The 22,098-nt window shown below is 37.8% G+C and overlaps 1 protein-coding gene across 1 annotated transcript in view; it reads right to left on the bottom strand.

Annotated features, from left to right (window-relative positions):
- Positions 1-3,464: 3,464 nt before the first annotated feature.
- DNAJC15 (DnaJ heat shock protein family (Hsp40) member C15) overlaps positions 3,465-22,098 on the bottom strand; it is a 66,673-nt gene continuing 48,039 nt past the window's right edge. The window contains exon 6 of the mRNA XM_079721854.1: positions 3,465-3,676. Within this exon, the coding sequence (XP_079577980.1) occupies positions 3,606-3,676 (71 nt within the window). The 3' untranslated portion in view covers positions 3,465-3,605. The remainder of the gene's footprint in view (positions 3,677-22,098) is intronic.

Genomic DNA, 22,098 nt, shown 5'->3' with positions numbered 1-22,098 from the left:
CCAACATCGTCCTCAAAGGTGAAAAACTAAAAGCATTTCCACGAAGATCAGGAACAAGACAAGGTTGCCCACTCTCACCACTCTTATTCAACATAGTTTTGGAAGTTTTAGCCACAGCAATCAGAGAAGAAAAAGAAATAAAAGGAATCCAAATCGGAAAAGAAATAAAGCTGTCACTGTTTGCACATGACATGATACTATACATAGAGAATCCTAAAGATGCTACCAGAAAACTACTAGAGGTGATTAATGAATCTGGTAAAGTAGCAGGATACAAAATTAATGCACAGAAGCCTCTTTCATTCCTATACACGAATGATGAAAAATCTGAAGGAGAAATTAAGGAAACACTCCCATTTACCATTGCAACAAAAAGAATAAAATACCTAGGAATAAACCTACCTAAGGAGACAAAAGACCTGTATGCAGAAAACTATAAGACACTGATGAAAGAAATTAAAGATGATACAAACAGATGGAGACATATACCATGTTCTTGTATTGGAAGAATCAACATTGTGAAAATGAGTATACTACCCAAAGCAATCTACAGATTCAATGCAATCCCTATCAAACTACCAATGGCATTCTTCACAGAACTAGAACAAAAAGTTGCACAATTTGTATGGAAACAGAAAAGACCCCGAATAGCCAAAGCAATCTTGAGAAAGAAAAACGAAGCTGGAGGAATCAGGCTCCCAGACTTCAGACTATACTACAAAGCTACAGTAATCAAGACAGTATGGTACTGGCACAAAAAGAGAAATATAGATCGATGGAACAGGATAGAAAGCCCAGAGATAAACCCACGCACCTCTGGTCAACTAATGTATGATGAAGGAGGCAAGAATATAAAATGGAGAAAAGACACTCTCTTCAATAAGTGGTGCTGGGAAAACTGGACAGCTACATGTAAAAGAATGAAATTAGAACACTCCCTAACACTGTACACAAAAATAAACTCAAAATGGATTAAAGACCTAAATGTAAGGCCATACACTATCAAACTCTTAGAGGAAAACATAGGCAGAACACTCTATGACATAAATCACAGCAAGATCCTTTTTGACCCACCTCCTAGAGAAATGGAAATAAAAACAAAAATAAACAAATCGGACCTAATGAAACTTAAAAGCTTTTGAACAGCAAAGGAAACCATAAAGAAGACGAAAAGACAACCCTCAGAATGGTAGAAAATATTTGCAAATGAAACAACTGACAAAGGATTAATCTCCAAAATATTGAAGCAGGTCATGCAGCTCAGTATCAAAAAAACCAAACAATCCAAGCCAAAAATGGTTAGAAGACCTAAATAGACATTTCTCCAAAGAAGATATACAGATTGCTAAGAAGCACATGAAAGGATGCTCAACATCACTAATAGAGAAATGCACATCTAAACTACAATGAGTATCACCTCACACCAGTCAGAATGGCCATCAAAAGATCTATAAACAATAAATGCTGGAGAGGGTGTGGAGAAAAGAGGACCCTCTTGCACTGTTGGTGGGAATGTAAATTGATACAGCCACTATGGAGAAGAGCACGGAGGTTCCTTAAAAAACTAAAAATAGAACTACCATATGACCCAGCAATCCCACTACTGGGCATATACCATGAGAAAACCATAGTTCAAAAAGAGTCACGTACCAAAATGTTCATTGCAGCTCTATTTACAATAGCCAGGACATGGAAGCAACCTTAGTGTCCATCGACAGATGAATGGATAAAGAGGATGTGGCACATATATACAATGGAATATTGCTCAGGTATAAAAGGAAACGAAAATGAGATATTTGTAGTGAGGTGGATGGACCTAGAGTCTGTCATAGAGTGAAGTAAGTCAGAAAGAGAAAAACAAATACCATATGCTAACACATATATATGGAATCTAAACAGAAAAAAAAAAAGGTTCTAAGGAACCTAGGGGTAGGACAGGAATAAAGACGCAGACATAGAGAATGGACTTGAGGACATGGGGAAGGGGAAGGGGAAGCTGGGACGAAGTGAGAGAGTGGCATGGACATATATACACTATTAACTGTAAAACAGATAGCTACTGGGAAGCAGCCATATAGCACAGGGAGATCAGCTCGGTGCTTTGTGACCACCTAAAGGGGAGGGATAGGGTGGGTGGGAGGGAGGGAGATGCAAGAGGGAGGAGATATGGGGATATATGTATAGCTGGTTCACTTTGTTATAAAGCAAAAGCTAATGTACCATTGTAAAGCAATTATACTCCAGTAATGGTGTTAAGAAAAAAAAAAAAGAAAACTCCCCCACTACAGGATGTCACAAATTGAAAAATCTGTCTAGAATATTAAGAAAGCATTTTAAGATAGATGAAATACAATAGCTCAGCTCATCTGGGATGAACCCAGGGTTATGAAGGAGTACTAGAAAATAATGCTGGTATTCTGCCTCTCTTTTTTCACTTTTTGAATAGTAAAGTGATGATGACCAGGGACTGTTTTGAGAAAATAATTTAACACACTGTACGTTTCAGGGCCAGGACTTCCAGACCATGTGTTCATCCCCTGCTTTGGAGAAACCCTGCACTCTAATCAAACTAACTAATACATCCTATTTCTGTTAATTGTGACTGATCTCAGGGGAAACAAAAGAGTCACCAATCACATGGTATATCTCATTGTTTTTAAAGCCAAGGTCTATGCTACTCGTGATTCTATGAAGCTCCCCCTGATGCTCAATTTAAAATATTGTTTTCTTTTTTGAACTTCTTTAGCATTGTCTCTCAAATAGTATTTGTGTGGTTTATCTTTTCCCTAAATGTAAGTCCCTTTGGGTCAGGATGCATGACTGGTTCACACCTGTAACTCTCAAGGAACCTTTCAGTGCCTCACACGTTACAGGTGGTTAATAAATATTTGTAGAATGAATAATTGAATAAATATACAGTACCAGAAGACTATAATTAAATACAAATCCCTCAGACTTCTCCCAGCTCTTTTCAGGCTTTCCTCACAGGGCTCATTTTGTAAACCTTTAATCATTTTAGTAGCTCTCCAAGTTCTCATGCTTCAGCTATAGGGTCTCAGGGAGAGCAGAGTTCTTTCCTAACCACTGCTTTACAAAACACCATTTAGTAAATTCAATCAACTTTCAAATCACTTCCCCAGGACGGCAGTCAGTGTTTGGTCTCAAAATATTTAAAGCACCTTACATAGGCAGAGTACTAAATTCCTCTGAGGAAACAAGGGACAACATGAGCATAAATATAAGCAGCAAGAAATTTTCTACCCATCGCTCACAAATTCCAATTATATTACCGATGATTATACTTGTATGGGGGGTTGGGGGTGGGTGGGAGGAATTTGGGACTAACAGAAGTCTTAAATGTATGACTATCAGAGAGAGGAAGAAAATAAGGGGGAAAGATCAGTGATTGAGTTTTAACGTGTTCCTCTGAAAGATAAAACAAAGATGGATTGTTCATCTTTTATTATTATACAGCTTAGTAGTGGAAGAAATGATTGTGGTCACTACATGTATGAAAATTATGAAGGTCATGATTTAGATTAACTTGCAGGACATTTTTTATAAGGTCCCCCTTTTTCTCCTTCAGAGTGGTCCTTGAGCATCAATCAATGTTTGGTGGCTGCTTCTAGCAAGTCTTTTGCTTCATTAATTTTGGTTGCTAAGTAAGGAGATCCACCTGAGAGGACAAAGAAAAGTAAATGGATTAAAACACACTTCATTATTGACATTTTTTAAAGTCTCAAATGAAATATAATGCTTATGGAGTACAGACTTAGAGTCACTGTGCCCTAACATAAAATTGTCAGTTCTTTTTTAGAGTTCTTCACAATGAATTACTGCTAATGCAAAGAGCAAGAGGAAAATTGAGGTGAATTTCAAATTCAGAATCAGTATAAATCACAAACAGACGCTATTTGACATACAAAAATACTGGCCCCAAAACTGTCACGTTAAAGCTATTTAAGCATCATACTCCTTCTAACTTCTAGTCCTGAACACTTTCATTGCTTAACACTAGAACTAACAATCATATTACAGTTCATGAGTCCCTTTGTGTTTCTTTTTATTTTTTTTTCTCCCCTTGAGTACAAATGATCTATAGCTGTTGAAAACATCATAAGATCTCAGTAGCTCACAACAAACCAAAAACATCTAGATAGCATTGGTGTGTATATTGTCCTGACTTTATCCAGGCCTTTTACTGATATCATACCACCCACTTTAAAAAGGAAAAAGAAAAAAAAAGGGGGGGTAGGGGGGAAGAAAGCAGGGAAACAGAACAGCATAAGGGCAATGCTGAAGGAGCTATATTTAGCTTTTTACCCTTGAGGATTTCACTGACATTTTCACATCAAGATCTGAATGGCTATAAACACGTACGGATTATATCACAGAGTGCCCTTGAATATACAATAAGAATTACAAATGAAATCGATGCAAGTTTCCATATGAACTTGATTATGAAATAAACTGACTTAAGGATTATCTTTGAAAATGATCTCACAATTAGGTAATGTCAATCTTGGTAACAAGCTGTTTAAATTTTGAGAGTTACCAATGTAATGCCAGGCATCTTGTATATCCTCAACAAATACTAAAATATTAATTGAACTCAAACATAACCTTTAATTGATTGATATGCATTCTGGATATTTAAATCACTGGCCACAATATGCTCATTTAGCAGAAAGAAAAAAAATCAAAGGCATGGAAGATCGAAAGTCTCATTAAACATTATATTTATTGATGGCAATATTAGAGGAAAAAAATTGACAGTTTATTCAGAATAACATTGAATTACCCTTCATCTTCTTTTAATTAGAGGGACACTGGACTTTTCAATTATGTGCATGGTAGAAACTTTGGGTTCGGCACTCATTCTACCTTCCTAAAACTTAGAAAAGCTCCTAAGCCTAAAACTACGATTCCTACATTCTCTTCAAGTAGTGTTTGATTCAAATTAGGATCTATCAATGAGAGGCAGTCTTGTGAGGTTTGAAAGGCTGAAGAGAAAGGTTTTCTTGCTGGGCCTCTTTATTACTGCTGCTAGCAAGTGAAATCATGGTGTAGTAGTGATGGCCGCAACTGTGCTTTCCGTACAGTTCTAGTGGCAGTCCATGAGGTAGTCAATGAGTAGCTCTCCTGACAGGGCAGCTCTGTAATTACTAGGGGAGCCATTCTTGTAAGCCAAGTCTAAAATGTACTCCTCCTTTAGACCTCCCAACAGTTTGTAACCATTCATTCCCTGCACTAAATGCTCTCCTGCTTAAAACCTCTGGTTTCTGGCACTGAATCTTGACTAATATAAAATATATAGGATACATATCCTTTATTTAATGGAAACAACACAGTTTTGAATCTTTCGATCCTGCTTAAGTTTCTTGGGGGAATCATCTAGATTCCATTTAATTAGAATACTCACCCTCTGGGCTTCCCTGGTGGCGCAGTGGCTGAGAATCTGCCTGCCAATGCAGGGGACACGGGTTCGAGCCCTGGTCTGGGAAGATCCCACATGCCGCGGAGCGGCTAGGCCCGTGAGCCACAACTACGGAGCCTGCGCGTCTGGAGCCTGTGCTCCACAACAAGAGAGGCTGCGATAGTGAGAGGCCCGTGCACCACAATGAAGCGTGACCCCGCTTGCCACAACTAGAGAAAACCCTCACACAGAAATGAAGACCCAACACAGCCATAAATAAATAAATTAATTAAAATAATAATAATAATAAAAAAAGAATACTCACCCTCATTCTTGATCTCTGAACCTTTGTACTTTCACTAAATACGAGTGGAGCTCTTCTGCTTTGGGCTATCATGAACTATCAGGTTTTAGACCAACCCTCCCATTAACACCAACTAGAAGACTTTAATAATGTTCAAACACATCAGTATGAAAGCACGGGAGGTCTACCAAGTCCTCCAGGTCTTGAGGGCCAAGATACTGGAGATGAGGAAATGCACTGTGATGAGCCCAATATTCTGCACTGCTTTATCTCTTCAAAGAACCAGACACAAAATAGTATATACTATACAATTCCACTTACATGAAACATTAGAAAAGACACAACCTATCTATAGAGTGAGAAAGGAGAATGGTGATTGTCCAAGTTGGGGTAGGGATTGGCAGTGAGAAGGGACACCAAGGAACCTTTTGAGTTTCGAAATGTTCTATGTCTTCAGTATGTTACTGGTTACATGGGTGTATACATTTGTCAAATCTCATCAAACCGTGCATTTAAATATACATTTCATTGTACGCAAATTATATCTAAATATAGTTGATGAATTAAAACCAGCAAACTATATGTTGGTTATAAGAGATTAAAGAGTATAAAAAGGCATACACTAATGAAAATAAAGCTGGCATTGGTACGCTCATTATCAGATGAAGTACACTTTAAGGCAAAATGCAATACTACAGATAAAGTGGGAAATTTCATAGTGTTAAAAGAGTCAATCTTAAATTTGAACATACCTAATAACATAGCTGCAAGATATATAAGGAAAACACAGAACTAAAGGGGAAAATATACAAATCCATAATCAGTGGAAGATTTAATATACCACTAGCAGAATTAGACAAAAACAAACACTAATAAGAATATCAAAAAGTTGAATAACATGATGAACAAACTTGATCTAAATGACATACTTAAAAGTCTCCATTCTACAAATGCAGAATACACCTTCTTTTAAACGGCCCAAGCCACATTCAAAAACTGTAAAACTTTGGGAAGGTATTCAGACGTGTTGTGAATGATGCAAAAACAAACAAATATCAGCTTATCAAATCAGACTAAATTCACAACCAAGTTAGGTTTATATCAGAAATCCAACACTGGCTTCAACATTAGAAAATTAATCAATGTAATTCATCACATTAGCAGAATGAAGAATACATGTATAAGCATTTCAACAAATGCAGAAAACGTACATTCACAATAAAAACTTTCAGTAAGCTAAGAATACAGGGAAACTTCTTTTATGTGAGAGGACTTAAAAAAATATAGCAAATATCATACTTAGTAGTAAAATGTTGAAACCTTTGGTTCTGATATCAGCAACAAGAAAAAGATACCTATTATCATTTCTATTTAACACTTCATTGGAGGTTCTAGCCATTGAAATAAATGCCCTCCTCTATTGCCCGCCCCCCCGCCCCTGCAAAGGATTGGAAAGAAAGAAATTGTCATTCTTCACAAATGACATGACTAAGTATGCAAGAAAACCAAAAGGCTCTAAAGACAAAATCATAGAATTAATAACCAAATTTAACAAAATGGTGGATATGACAGCAATAGACACAAAAACTAAATTTCATGCCCTAGAAATAAATAACTATATAATATAAACTTTTAAAATAACACAGTTTATAATAGCATTTGAAAAACCAATACCTACGGTTAAATTTAACAAATTATGCATATGACTACAAATTGAAAAATCTCAGTGAAATAAATTAAAGCTGAGCTAAATAAATGAAAGGATGTCTTGTTCACGGATTGGAAAAATTCACTGTTGTAAAGATGTCAATTTGACCCAAACAGATCTACAGATTCACAGCAATCCCAATCATAACCTAGGAGGTTTGTGTGTGAGTTGTGCATGTGCACATGCAAATTGATGAGACAGTTCCTAACATAATAAAATGTAAAGGGCCAAACATAGCCAAAAAATCTTAAATGACAAAAAATGTAAAAAATTTACATTACCAGGGCTTCCCTGGTAGAGCAGTGGTTAAGAATCCGCCTGCCAATGCAGGGGACACAGGTTTGAGCCCTGGTCCAGGAAGATCCCAATGCCACGGAGCAACTAAGCCCGTGTGCCACAACTACTGAGCCTGCGCTCTAGAGCCCACGAGCCACAACTACTGAGCCCACCTGCCACAACTACTGAAGCCCATGCGCCTAGAGCCCGTGCTCCGCAACAAGAGAAGCCACCGCACCGCAACGAAGAGTAGCCCTCGCTCACCGCAACTAGAGAAAGCCTGCACACAGCAACGAAGACCCAACGTAGCCAAAAATTAAAAAATAATTGATTAATTTAAAAAAATTTATCGAAAAACTAACACAGGATATACATTGACCTCAATGAAGTTTGATGACACTATCAATTCATAGTGTCCAAAAATCACTGGGGCTCAGCAAACCCATGATCAAAACCACTGTGATGAGCATAGTAACTAGGCATTATTCTAATATAGTATTTCATTTGGTTCCTCCAACTATCCTTTGTAGTTGCTCAATTCTTATTTTCATTACATAAAGAGACTGAATCACAAAAAAGTTTAGTTACTTGCCCAACACTAGCCACAGAGTTAAAATGAGGTGGAGTCAGGATTCCCAGGAAGGTTACCACACCACATTGTCTCTCACTCTCTTTACAAACTTCTTTGCTTATTAAATTCCTACCATGTTAAACATTTGGTTGTTATAAACCTTTTCTACTTTCCTCAAGCCGGTAACCCCATCCCAGGTCCTCTTCCTTCTTAGGAAGATTGAAATCATGCCTTGTGGTTTACTTTTAAAGTATATGTCTATCTACTCATTAGATGATAAATACCTTGAAGAGCAATCATGTCTTAGATCTCTCTGTACTATCAGTACAGTTCTGAGTACACAGAAGGGAGTCAAGACGTGTCCTTGACGGGGAGAAGGAAGTGATGAATCACTATTCCCTTATTTTTTTGCAACAAGTACCAGTTTCAGAAAAGTAAAATCACTCCAGAGAGACAGAAAACAGGATAAACAAGTGTGTTACGAGTGGGTGCTTTAAAAATAAATATCTGCAAAACATCTGGGTAAAACAATCCTAACCAGCACAAGAGAAAATAAGCAAATATTCTACAACTAACAATTGTTACAAAGTTAGGTACAGGCATACCTTGTTTTCTCATGCTTTGTTTTATTGCACTTTGTAGATACTGAGTCTTTTACAAATTGAAGGTTTGCAGCAACCCTGTGTCAAGTAAGTCTATCAGTGCCATTTTTACAACAGGTTTATTTTTTAATTAAGGTATGAACATACATTGTTTTTTAAACATAATGCTATTTCACACTTAACAAACAACAGTATAGTGTAAACATAACTTTTGTATGTACTGGGAAACCAAAATATTCGTGTGACTTGCTTTATTGCAATATTTACTTTATTGGAGTGGTCTGGAACTGAACCTAGTATCTTTGAGGTATGCCTGTATAATTTATTACTACTGTGAGTTTCACAGAAAGTACACCAATGTGAGGATTAAGAATATATAAGTTCCTTTTTCCCTTGGGTCTTCCTTATGCAGATCCATATATTCCTTAACTCTCGTTAAAACCTATGAATGTCTACATCCCAAATCTGTAAGACAGAAGTAAGAAGTATTGCCATCTTCTGATTTGAAGGGTTCTTAAAAGCCACCCACCCTTCTCAAAAGAAAGATGTTAAAATCACATAGAAACACATAGGAGACTCACTTCTCTGAACTTCAGAGGAGTTCCACTGATCTGCTCCCCAGTGAAACTGGTGAAAACTATATAATAACCCCCAACCATTTGAAACCTCTAAAAACTGTCTTAAAAACAAAGAGAAAGAAGAAAAATCTACTAGAGAAGATCTGTGAGAAGTCAGTAGGAAAGGCAGGAACCTGTGGTAAAGGGCTCCCTCCTATGCCCCTCCCAGCTCAGCAAGGCAGAGACTCCATGCTGGACTGCTCTAGCAGGAACACAGGCCTCCACCTCTCCCCAGCTCCTGGACAGAGGGCTTTCTTTCTGGGAGGAGCAGGGTGGACCTTCGTATTTCTCTTCCTACTCCCAGTTGCCTGGTGCTGAGGCTCAGTCACAGGAAAGCAGTGGAACAGAGGCTCTACCGTGGACACGGCTCCCTCAGAATAAATACTGGGACCTCAACAGCTCTTTTCCCAGCCCACAAGGCATGGTGGTTTCACACCAGGAGAGGCAAGCCGAGAAGACCTCTGGCTACTTCACTAAAATCATCCAGCCAGTTAATAAACAAATAATAACAACAAGCTAGCCTGGGGGGTGGGGGGTGGCAAACCAATACCCAGAGCTGCTATAATACATAATCTAAAATATTCAGTTTCCAACAAGATAGTTCAAGGCATGTAAAGGAACAGGCAAGTATGACAGTATGACCCACACACACATCAGGAAAAAAGGAGCAACAGAAACCACCTCTGAGAGGGACCAAGTGCTGGATTTATGGAAAAGGACTCCAAAGTAGTCATTATACATTCACAGAACTAAAATTAACAAACAAACAAACAAATCACTAGAGGGGCTCAAGAGTAGATGTGAACTGGCATAAGACAGAATGAGCAAACTTGAAGATACAATGATGGCGATTATGCAAACTGAAGATCAGAGAGAAAAGGGGATGAAGGAGAAAAAAAACAGAGCCTCAGAGAAATGTGGGACATCATAAAATCCATAAAAATACATGAAATGGGAGTACCAGGACAGGAAAGGAGAAAAAAAATCTGTAAAGATATACTGGCTAAAAACTTCCCAAGTTTATTGAAAAACAATAACCTACACATCCAAGAAGCTCAACAAACTCCAAGTAGGATAAATTTAATAAGGCCTAAAACACACATCATTAAAAAATGCTAAAAGTCAAAGACAAGGAGAAAATATAGAAGGTAGCAATAAATTAATTAAAAAATGAGGCCATTAGACTGAGGTGGCTTTAATGCCTTAGTAGACTACATAATCAAACTAAAACCTAAGGCTATAAATCTCTCAACATTAAGAAATTAAAACCTGAGGACAACTAATCACCAACGGCCAAATAGACTTTTCCAAGTAAAGCAAGTGCTTACGCTACAGCCAATCAAGTTTGATTTTGCCTCTTCTCTATAAAAATCTTTCCACTAGAGGGCTCCTAACCACTTTCGGTTTGGTGCTGCCCAATTCAAATCAATTTTTGCTCAAACGAACTCTTAAATTTTTTAATATGCCTCAGTTTATCTTTTAACAGTAGCAAGAGAAAGACAATGTCACACTTATAAAGGAACCCAATAACATAAAAAGCTAACTTAGCAGAAACAATGGAGGCCAGGAAGGCAGTGGTATAACATAAAGTCCTCAAAGAAAAAACTGTTGACCAAGAATGCTATACATTCAGCAAAGCTGTTATTCAGAAATGAAGGTGAAATAAACATTATCCTAGATAATCAAAAACTGAAAGAATTTATTGTTAACCGATCCACTTTAGAAGAAATACTAAAGGAAATTCTTTAGGCTGAAAGAAAGTGACCTCAGATGGTAATCTGAATTTACATATACAAAGAGCACTAGTAAATGTAACTGTGTAATTATAAAAGACAATATAAATGCCTATTTTGCTTTCTTCTCTTAACTGATTGAAAAGGTAACTATAAAAAAATGCATAAAATGTACTGTTTGGTCTGTAACACAGAAATATAATACATGCATAATACACATGCTAGTAATAGCACAAAGGTGTATAGGAGCAAAGCTGTTATAGATTAAGAAAATAACAGCAGACAGTAATGATTCTAACACTGTACTGTTCAGCTTGTAACATTAGTAGATGTTATGTGTATAACAATAATACCACAAAAGGGGGAAAATGGGAATAGAGCTATATAGAAGTAATATTTCCATATATATTATAAGAGTTAAGCTAGTATAAATCTGAAGCTGATTCTGAGAAATTAAGATGTATATGGTAAACCCTAGAGCAATCACTTTTAAAAACCCTCAAAAATAATGAAATAATAAAATCAAAATGCTACATTAGAAAATATTCAGTGCAAAAGAAAGCAATAAAGGAAGACTAACAGAGGGGTAAAAAAGACATGACATGGAAAACAAAAAGCAAATGCAGGGACTTCCCTGGTGGCACAGTGGTTAAGAATCTGCCTGCCAATGCAGGGGACCCGGGTTCAAGCCCTGGTCCAGGAAGATCCCACATGCCACAGGGCAACTAAGCCCGTGAAGCACAACTACTGAGCCTGCACTCTAGAGCCTGTGTGCCACAACTATTAAGCCCACGCAGCACAACTACCAAAGCCCACGCACCTAGAGCCCATGTTCCACAACAACAGAAGCCACTGCAATGAGAAGCCTGTGCATTGCAACAAAGAGTAGCCCCCGCTCACTGCAACTAGAGAAAGCCCACACACAGCAACAAAGACCCAATGCAGCATATAAATAAATAAAATTTTTAAAAAGAGCAAATGTAGACATAAATCCAACTATATCAATAATAAAATTACATGTGAATGGAATAAACTATCCAATCTGTCATTAGGTTGTCGGGTTGGATTAAAAAAAACATGACCCAACTAAAGGCTGTTTACAGGAGACAGACTTTAGATTCAAAAACACAAATAGATTGAAAGTAAAAGGATGGAAAAAGATGTATCATGAAACACCAACCACAGACAAACAAGAATGGCTATACTCATGAGACAAAATAGAGTTTAGAACAAAAAAGTGTTACTATAAATATGTATGCTCTTAACAACAGAGCACCAAAATATATGAAACAAAAACTAAGAAGAATGAACAGAGAAACAGACAATTCAACAATAAGGACTAATGCCCCACTTTCAATAATGGATAGAACTAGACAGAAGATCAACAAGGAAGCAGAAGACCTGGACAACACTTAAAACCAACTGGACCTAACAGACATCTACAGAACACTCCACCCAACAACAGAATATACATAAGTGCACATGGAACATTTTCTAGGAGAAACCATATGATAGGCCATAAAACAAACATCCATAAATTAAAAGGATAGAAACAATACATTATGTTCTCCAACCACAATTGAATAAAATTAGAAATCAATAGCAAGGTCAAATTTGGGAAATAAATACTTACAGGCCATAGCTTAAGTAGTGCTTAGAGAGCAATTATAGTTGTAAGTTCCTGGGTTAAAAAAGAAAAAAGATCTAGGGACTTCCCTGGTGGTCCAGTGGCAAAGAATCTGCCTTCCGATGCAGGGGATGTGGGTTCGATCCCTGGTCCGGGAACTAGGTTCCCACATGCCACAGGGCAGCTAAGCTGCACGCCGCAACTACTGAGCTCGAGCACTGCAAAACTACAGAGCCCACGTGCTCCAGAGCCCACACGTCACAACTACAGAGCCCATGAGCCCTGGACCCTGTGCACCACAACTAGAGAGAGAAAACCCGCACGCCACAACTAGAGAAAAGCCCATGCGCTGCAATGAAGAAGCCTGCGCACCACAACAAAAGACCCCACATGCTGCAACGAAGATCCTGCCTGCCTCAACTAACACCCGACGCAGCCAAAATAAATAAATGAATGAATGAATGAATGAATAAATTAAATTAAATAAAAAAGAAAAGAAAAAAAGATCTCAAATCACTAACCTAAACATCAGCCTTAAGACACTGGAAAGAGAAGAGCAAACTAAACCTAAAGCAGGAAGCAGAAAGGAAATAGTAAAAATTAAAACAAAAATTCATGAAAGAGAGAATAGAAAAATAAAAGGGAAAATCAACCAGCCCAAAAGATAGTTCTTTGAAAAGAAGTCCTTAGCTTGTTGATTAGCAAAACAAACTTTTAGCTTGTCTGACCAAGAAAAAGAGAAAACAGATTCAAATTACTAGAATCAGAAATCAAAGAGAGGACATTACTATCATACCTTGCAGAAATAAAAGTAATTATAAAGGAGTACTATAAATAACTATTTCAACAAATTAGAAAACATATATAAAATTAGACAAATTCCTCAAAAGACACAAATTACTGAAACTGTCTGAAGAAAAAATGGATAATCTGAACAGATCTATTACAAGTGAAGAGACTGAATCAGTAATCAAAAAACTATGCAAAGAAAACCCAGGTCTAGATGGTTTACAGAAGGGGAGGGAATGCTTCCTAACTCATTTTACAAGGCCCATATTATCTTGATAACAAACCAAACAAAGACATCACAAGAAAACTATAGATCAATATTTCTTATGAATGTGAATACAAAAAACTCAACAAAATACTAGCAAACTGAATCCAGCAACATACTAAAAAATTTTGTACACCATGACTAAGTGGGATTTATCCCAGGGATGAAAGATTGGTTTAACAGCCAAAAATCAATTAATGTAACCCACTACATCAACAGAATAAAAAGCAAAAAACAAAAATAACATAATAACCTGAATACGTGCAGAAAAAGCATTTGACACAATCCAACATCATTTCATGATAAAAACACTCAACAAACTAAGAATAGAAAGTAACTTCTTAACCTGACAAAGGGCATCTATGAAAAAGCCACAGCTAATACCCCACTTAATGGGGGAAAGATTGGGTGCTTTTCCATAAGATCAGAACCAAGACAAGAATGTCCCTGCTTACAACTTCTTCTCAACATTGTGCTGAGCTTCTAGTCAGGGAAATTAGGTAAGGAGAAGAAATAAATTGCATCCAGATTGGAAAGGAAGAAGTAAAAAAAACTCTATTCACAGATGACATAGTTTTATATATAGAAAACCCTACTGAACTTACCAAAAAAACTACTGGAATAAACAAGTTCAGCAAGGTTGAAGGATATAAGATCAATATATAAAAATCAATGATATTCCTGTACATTCACAATGAACAATTCAAAAATGAAATTAAGAAAATAATTCTAGGGACTTCCCTGGTGGCCCAGTGGTTTAGAATCCACCTGCCAGTGCAGGGGACTGGGTTCGAGCCCTGGTCCGGGAAGGTCCTATATGCCACGGAGCAACTAAGCCCGTGAGCCACAACTAATGAGCCCGCACTCTAGAGCCCGTGAGCCACAACTACTGAGCCTGCACTCTACAGCCCTCAAGACACAACTACTGAGCCTGAGAGCCACAACTACTGAAGCCCGTGTGCCTAGAGCCCAGGCTCCGCAACAAGAGAAGCCACCACAATGAAAAGCCCGAGCACCGCAACAGAGAGTAGCCCTCACTTGGAGCAACTAGAGAAAGCCCGTGCGCAGCAACGAAGACCCAATGCAGCCAAAAATAAATAAATAAATAAAATATAATTTAAAAAAAGAAAATAATTCTATTCACAACAGTATCAAAAAGAATAAAACACTTTAGAACTATAAAATATTGGTGAAAGAAATTAAAGAAGATCTAAATAAATGGAAAATATCCCACGTCCATGGATCAGTAGATTTAATGTTAAGATGGCAATACTCCCTAAGCTGACTTACAGATTCAACACAATCTCTATGAGAATTCCAGTTGACTTGTTTGTAAAAACTGACAAGCTGATTCTAAAATTCACATGAAATTGCAAGGGACCCAGAATAGCCAAAACAATCCTATAAAAAAGAATAAAGTAAGAGGAGTCACACTTCAAAAAATTAAAACTTCTTACAAGGCAAAGGTTATCAAGACAGTGTGGTACTGGCACCAAAGACAAACATACAGATCAATGGAACAGAACTGAGGATTGGGAGATGGGGTGCGGTGGAGCTAAAGGATGATAAAGTTTCCTTCTGAGGTGATGAAAATGTTCTAAAATTGACTGTGGTAATGGTGGTACACATCTGTAAATATACCAAAAACTACTGAATTGTACACTTTAAATGGATGAATCATATGGTACATGAATTCTATCTCAATATAGCTGTTTAAAAAAAAAAAACAACAGATAGAAGGCTCTGAAGAATACTTTGAGTCTGATTCAGTTTATCAGACCCTTATAGAGAATCACAGAAACCTAGGGCTGGAAGAGTCTTAAAGGGTTCTTACCTATTACACAATACATCAATACCTCCTATTACATCACCAACAAACTGTCCTCCAACAGTTTGGGATCTCAGATTACCTTTACTGCTTTGCTTGAACGTCACTTTTTCCACTGCTGTAGCTCCAGTGCCTAGAACAGCGCCTAGCTCCCAGTACGTACTTGTAATTAATTACTAGTTGACTGATATCTCATGAAGGGGAACTAGGATAGCTCCAACTACAAGCACAGTCTTCCTTATAGAGGTCCAATCTCCACTGCTCATAGTTTCTTCTAAGTGAACATAATTCTGCCTCCATAAAGGCACAGAAGAGAGACTTCACATATTCATGCAACATTTTAAGTATTAGATATTGCATAGAAGTCCTCCAATTTTCTCACGATAGCAAGGCTTCTTATTTATTATTCCTTCACCCAAAAACCTAGGAGTTACCCTTCTTCATTTTTAGTACCCCCAATCCATGAGCTTTGTTGGCCTTATCTTCAAAATATATCCTGAATTGGACCATTCTTTACCTCCTTCGTTACAAAACCCATAGTGTAAATCAACGTCATTCTTTCTTTGGTAACAATTTTCTCTACTAACTTCCTTGCTTCCCCTCTTGACATCCTATAGCTATCTTTTCTCCATAGCTGCCAAAGCAGACTTTCTGATATTGTAAATCAGATCATATCATTCCCATTACACTTAAAGGTAAAAGCCAAAGTTCTTAGCATTAGCTCTCCAGCTACGTCATCATCTGTCCCTGGATGTTCTCTCCAATCATATTTCCTACCACTTTTCTCCTTCTCACTACACTCTAGCCAGTCTCCTTACAATTCCAGAAATACACAGTATGTTCTCATTCCAAGACCTTTGCACTTGATGGTCCTTCTGCCTAAAATACTCTTCTTAAGATTTCTGCATGACTTCCTACTCCCTCAGGTCTTTGCTCAAATATCATCCCCTTACAGAGAATTTTAAGATGATATAAGTAATACTGCAGCTGCCTCCTCTCCAGCTGCTGACCTCTACCCCTCCCCCACTCTGCTTCATTTTTCTTAAAAGCTCTTATTATCATGTGACATTTTTCATACTAGCCTTTTCTGCCTAACTACTCCCAAAACTTAGTGGCTAACAACAACAATATTTTTTTCCCCCTCACTATTCCATGGATTAGCTGGGCAGTTCTTCTGAGCTGGGTCAGGTTAGCTAGGCTGGATGGTACAGGGTGGCCTCACTGGGACTTCACCTGGGATGGCTAGTCCTTACTCTCAACTTGGCCTTTTATCCTTCAGGAGGCATAGACCAACCTGGTCTTCTTCACATGGTAGTCTCCAGGTTCTAAGAGGGGAACGGCTGAAGCTGCAAAGCTTCTTGAGGCCTAGACTCAGAATTCATACAATGTTACTTCTGCTATATTCTGTTTTGTTGAATGAGTGAATGACTACTCATATGACACTGCTTCCAGCTCCTCAACATCCTGTTTGGCTTCCTCTGAACACTACTTCGTTTGTCCATGTCTTCCAAAACCTAGCATCCAGAAAGGGACACAAAGTTCTGGACAAGATCTAACTTCAGCTCAGTACAGCTGGGTAATAAATATTAGTTGAAAAAGTGAGTGACAAGTACAGAAGATTGTGGTAATATTCAGTCTCATAATACAGATACTGTGTGCCCTTTAATGCAGCTTAAGAATGCACTGGCTTATTTCTAGTGGCTTTTACACCGTTGAAACTTATAGCCTTTAAGATCAAATATACCCCCATGGCTCTTTTTCATTTGTAACACTGCCAAGTCTCTACCCTATATTTACAAAATTGATTTGGGGGACCTAAAAGAACATTACATTTAACCCTGTTGAATTTAAATTTAATCTCTTCTAATTCATCGATTTCTCTAGTTGATCATTTCCACTGACACACTTTTTGGTCTGAGACGAAAAAGTTTGAAAACTGTTGCTTTCATACAAAATACATGGCATTCAAAAAAATAATTACCTTGTATACCCAAAGAAGGCCTGAAAAGGGAGAAAATAAGTTCCTAGAGGAGTATTAGGAACCCCTGGGGGTCCACAGTGCACGCCTTGCTAAGGCTGCTATACATCAATGAGAATGAACAAATGACTGCTCCACATTACAATATGGATGAATTGCACAAAGATAATGTTGACCCAAAGCAGCCAGATGCAAATGACTAGACATTCAAGAGACAAAGCTAGGGCTTTCCTGGTGGCGCAGTGGTTGAGAGTCCGCCTGCTGATGCAGGAAACACGGGTTCGTGCCCCGGTCCAAGAAGATCCCACACGCTGCGGAGCGGCTGGGCCCGTGAGCCATGGCCGCTGAGCCTGCGCGTCTGGAGCCTGTGCTCCGCAACGGGAGAGGCCACAACAGTGAGAGGCCCGCGTACCGAAAAAAAAAAAAAAAAAAAAGAGACAAAGCTAACCTATGATATACACATCAAGATAGTGGTTCCTTTTAAGGTTGAGGTAGACTGAAAGGGGTCTTGAAAGTACCCCATAACTTTTAGGGGTATGGTGATGTTTTCGTCCTTGATCTGGGGGCTGTTTATATGAGTATGTTTGTAAAAATTTATTTAGATACATATTATGATGTGAACTTTTCTGCCTGTATTTTCTACTTCAATACAAAGAGAACCTAAAAATAAAAAGAGATTGAGGAGAAACATAATCTCTTTAAAAAAAGGAAATCGAATTACATCACTCTACTGCTTAAAACCTGACAGTAACTTCCCACTCTATTTAGAATAAAGTTCAAATATTGGGTCGGCCAAAAATGACCCAAATATTGGGTCATTCGGGTTTTTCTGTGACATCTTACGGAATATTAATATTATACAAAACCTATAGTGTTTCATTACCATAAAGCAGACTGTTTTCAAACTCTGGGCACCACCTCATCTCATGCAGCTTCTCCCCTTGCTTATTACACCCCTATCACACTAGTTTTCTCCCTTAAGCACAATAAGTTCTTTCCTCCTAGGAACATGCTAGTTCCTTAACTTTCCAACCACTCTTCACATGGCTAGCTTCTTTTCATCCCTTAGACCTCCTCAGAAAGGCCTCCCCAATCATCCCATGTAAAGTTGCCTCTTTCCCGTATTCTATAATCTCAGGCCATTGTGCCCTTTATTGCACTTATTGCAATTTGAAATAGGTTTACTTGTTTCTTGTCTGTCCCTCCACTAGAATGTATGTTCCACGAGGACAAGGATCTAGTTGCCCTGTTTTACAGTTTTGGGTTTTTTTTTAAATTTATTTATTTTATTTTTATTTATTTTTGGCTGTATTGGGTCTTCATTGCGGCGCGCAGGCTTCTCATTGCGGTGGCTTCTCTTGTTGAGGAGCACGGGCTCTAGGTGTGTGGGCTTCAGTAGTTGTGGCACACAGGCTCAGTAGTTGTGGCACACGAACTTAGTTGCTCCACAGCATGTGGGATCTTCCCGGGCCAGGGCTCGAACCCGTGACACCCCTGCATTGGCAGGCGGATTCTTAACCACTGCGCCACCAGGGAAAACCCGCCCTGTTTTACAGTTTAAATCCCAAGATTTATTAGCACAACGTTCTGACACCTTGTAGAAGTTGAATAAATAATTTCTGAATGAATAAAAGAATAGTTTCAGGTCATTTCACATCAAGCTAATAAGTCTTTTAAAATTTTGATATGATCATTATATATTCATTTTCACAACACCATTTTACCTGTGCATTTATTTGTATGCCTTCTTTTTATTGATTTGCTTATTCATTCACTCATGAAAAAAATTAGAATTTATTAAATGTCAAACACATAGGTTCTAAAGATAAATAAGCCGTGTTCTTTACTTTTTTTTTTTTTTTTTGGCGGTACCCGGGCCTCTCACTGTTGTGGCCTCTCCCACTGCAGAGCACAGGCTCTGGACACACAGGCTCAGCGGCCATGGCTCATGGGCCCAGCCGCTCCACGGTATGTGGGATCCTCCTGGACCGGGGCATGAACCCGCGTCCCCTGCATCGGCAGGAGGACCCTCAACCACTGCGCCACCAGGTAAGCCCAAGCCATGTTCTTTACTTTTAAATATCTCACCACTTATCAAGGAAAATTAATATGTGAGAAAACAAAATTATCTTATACAAAGTCTTAAATCTAATTAAAATGTTGAAATGAAGGGAAATGAAAGATGAGCCCTCTAAAACAAATAATAGTCTAGTACATCTATCAAAAAGGAAATTGAGCTAATTAGGCATCACTTTTTCTTAGTGATTCCATGTTGACTCTTAGTGATCATATCTTCCTTTTACTAAATGTTTGAAATACACCTTTTAAATGCAGTATATTGTAATAAGTTGTAATATATTATTACCAGGGCTTCATGTTAAATTTGGCTTCTTTTACAATAAGGGTAATTAAGGAAAACCCATTCAACAGTATAATTACTTTGACTTGTTTTTAATCCCAATATTTAATTTAATTTTGATTTAAATACTATTAAAGAAGAGAGAGCATTATATGTTTATTGAAAGGGGACATACATGGAAAAAAGACTGAGAATGTGCTGCGGCAGGCAGATTTCAGCTAAGTGTAAGGAAGAACTTTTTAGTAGTTACTGCTGCCTATCAGAGCACTGCTTTGCAAAGCAGGAAGCTCTCCATCACTAAATATCTTTAAGGAAAGCTAACAGGGCATTTTTCCCAGGATGGAGCAGAAAGATTTAGTAGGCAGCATTGATTAGATCAGTGTCCTCAAACTATGGTGAAGCACTTTTTAAAAAATTTTCTTGGATGTCACAGCAATGTCAAATGGCTATAAAGATTTCTGAATGCTTACTTTTGATTTCAGTTTTTGATTTGTTGCACACAGGTAACAAACTGGCCTGGTATGAACAGGCAAACTACACTTTGAGAAGCACTGGATTAGACAGTCTATGAGAGATCTCTGAGGTTCTATAGTTTTTCAAACTTACCTAGTCTGTCTTCCTATTTTCATTAGGCATTAATATCAAACTACTGACTTCATTACAACTAATCGTTTTCTCCAGTAATTTAAAAAAGTATAAGCTAAAAGATATTCTAAAAGCACTAGATCAAAGAGCTGAGACATTTTTACTGCATTAACCTTTTATCTCACTAAAAAAAAAGGCAAAATTTACTTTTTTTTTCCCCAAAATTTACTTTTTACCAAAGCACATCTGAATGCTCATTTAAAACTGGTTACAAAAAATTTATTTCCAGTTATTTCCCACACCTAATTTTCTGGTGTCACTTTCTTTGCACAAGCTAATAATGAAATATGTAACAAGTTATCTTGATCACACATTTGAAGTTCTGCTTTGTTTTACCAGCTGGTAGCAAAACCAAGAGAAAAGTCACGTGGGGGTGGGGTGGTGAGAGAAAGAATATGCATGAATTTCAGAAGCACTGGATGGAGGAGTCAAGTGTTTGCAACCACCTGTAAATAACACTCAGTGGTGACCTGGCCAAGTAAATACGGTAAAGAATTGTAAAAAGAGCAGGCAAAATTGAGAGTTGCCCGTTCTCATACTTCCCCAAATATTCCTGGCTTTTTCTCTGCAAGGACAGACATTTTCATTTAAAATCTATTATCTTCTTATAGAGACAGATTGTACCAGGTGAGGAATACCCTTATCTAAATATAACTACTGTAGAGTTAGAAATCAGAAAATATAAACCATTGTGAAAATAAATAACAACAACAAAATCCATTATCTTCTTCCCGTTAAAAATGAAGCGAAACAAAACAACCTTCCTTCTCAAGAGATAATTTCCAGATTTATGAGCTATCATCTCCCAACTCCATCAAACATGAATTTTTTCCCCTCAAGTAGTTGCAATATTCCTTAAATCATCATACTTGTACTAGAGCAGGAGTTCTTAACTATGAGAATATGGATGGGTTTTAAGAAGTCTATGAACTCTCTGAAACTCCAAATATTATAAAATTTTGGGTGAATGAGCAATTATATGGACAAGATGTCTATAGTTGTCACATTTGTTGTTGACAACTGTTGATTAAAAGCATCTTTCTTAGGTTAAAAATGTGATCCGAATAGAAATACAAGGTACGGGTGGGTTCTTAACTAATTGAATAGGTATATAAAAGTATTACATTATATATCATATAAAAAAAGCTTTAGAAATAAATCCTTTCATTTTGTAGATGATAACATTGACATTTGGAGAGGTTAGGGGAGTGTTCAAGGCCATGCTGCTAGCTAAAAGGCAGAAGATGAAGAAGAAGAATGCTGGCTCCTACTTCCGGATCCATTCCCTCCCACTCTGCCACCAATGCAAGGCCAGACTAGAGGATACTAGTAAGCACACTAAGGGCAGCCAACAACCCCAATTCTGATAAATATACAATC

This window comes from Hyperoodon ampullatus (genome assembly GCF_949752795.1).
Source record: "Hyperoodon ampullatus genome assembly, chromosome: 16".
NCBI classification, from domain to species: domain Eukaryota; kingdom Metazoa; phylum Chordata; class Mammalia; order Artiodactyla; family Ziphiidae; genus Hyperoodon; species Hyperoodon ampullatus.
The sequence above is the reverse complement of the archived record's forward strand: the minus strand, read 5'-3'. Positions and strand labels throughout refer to the sequence as shown.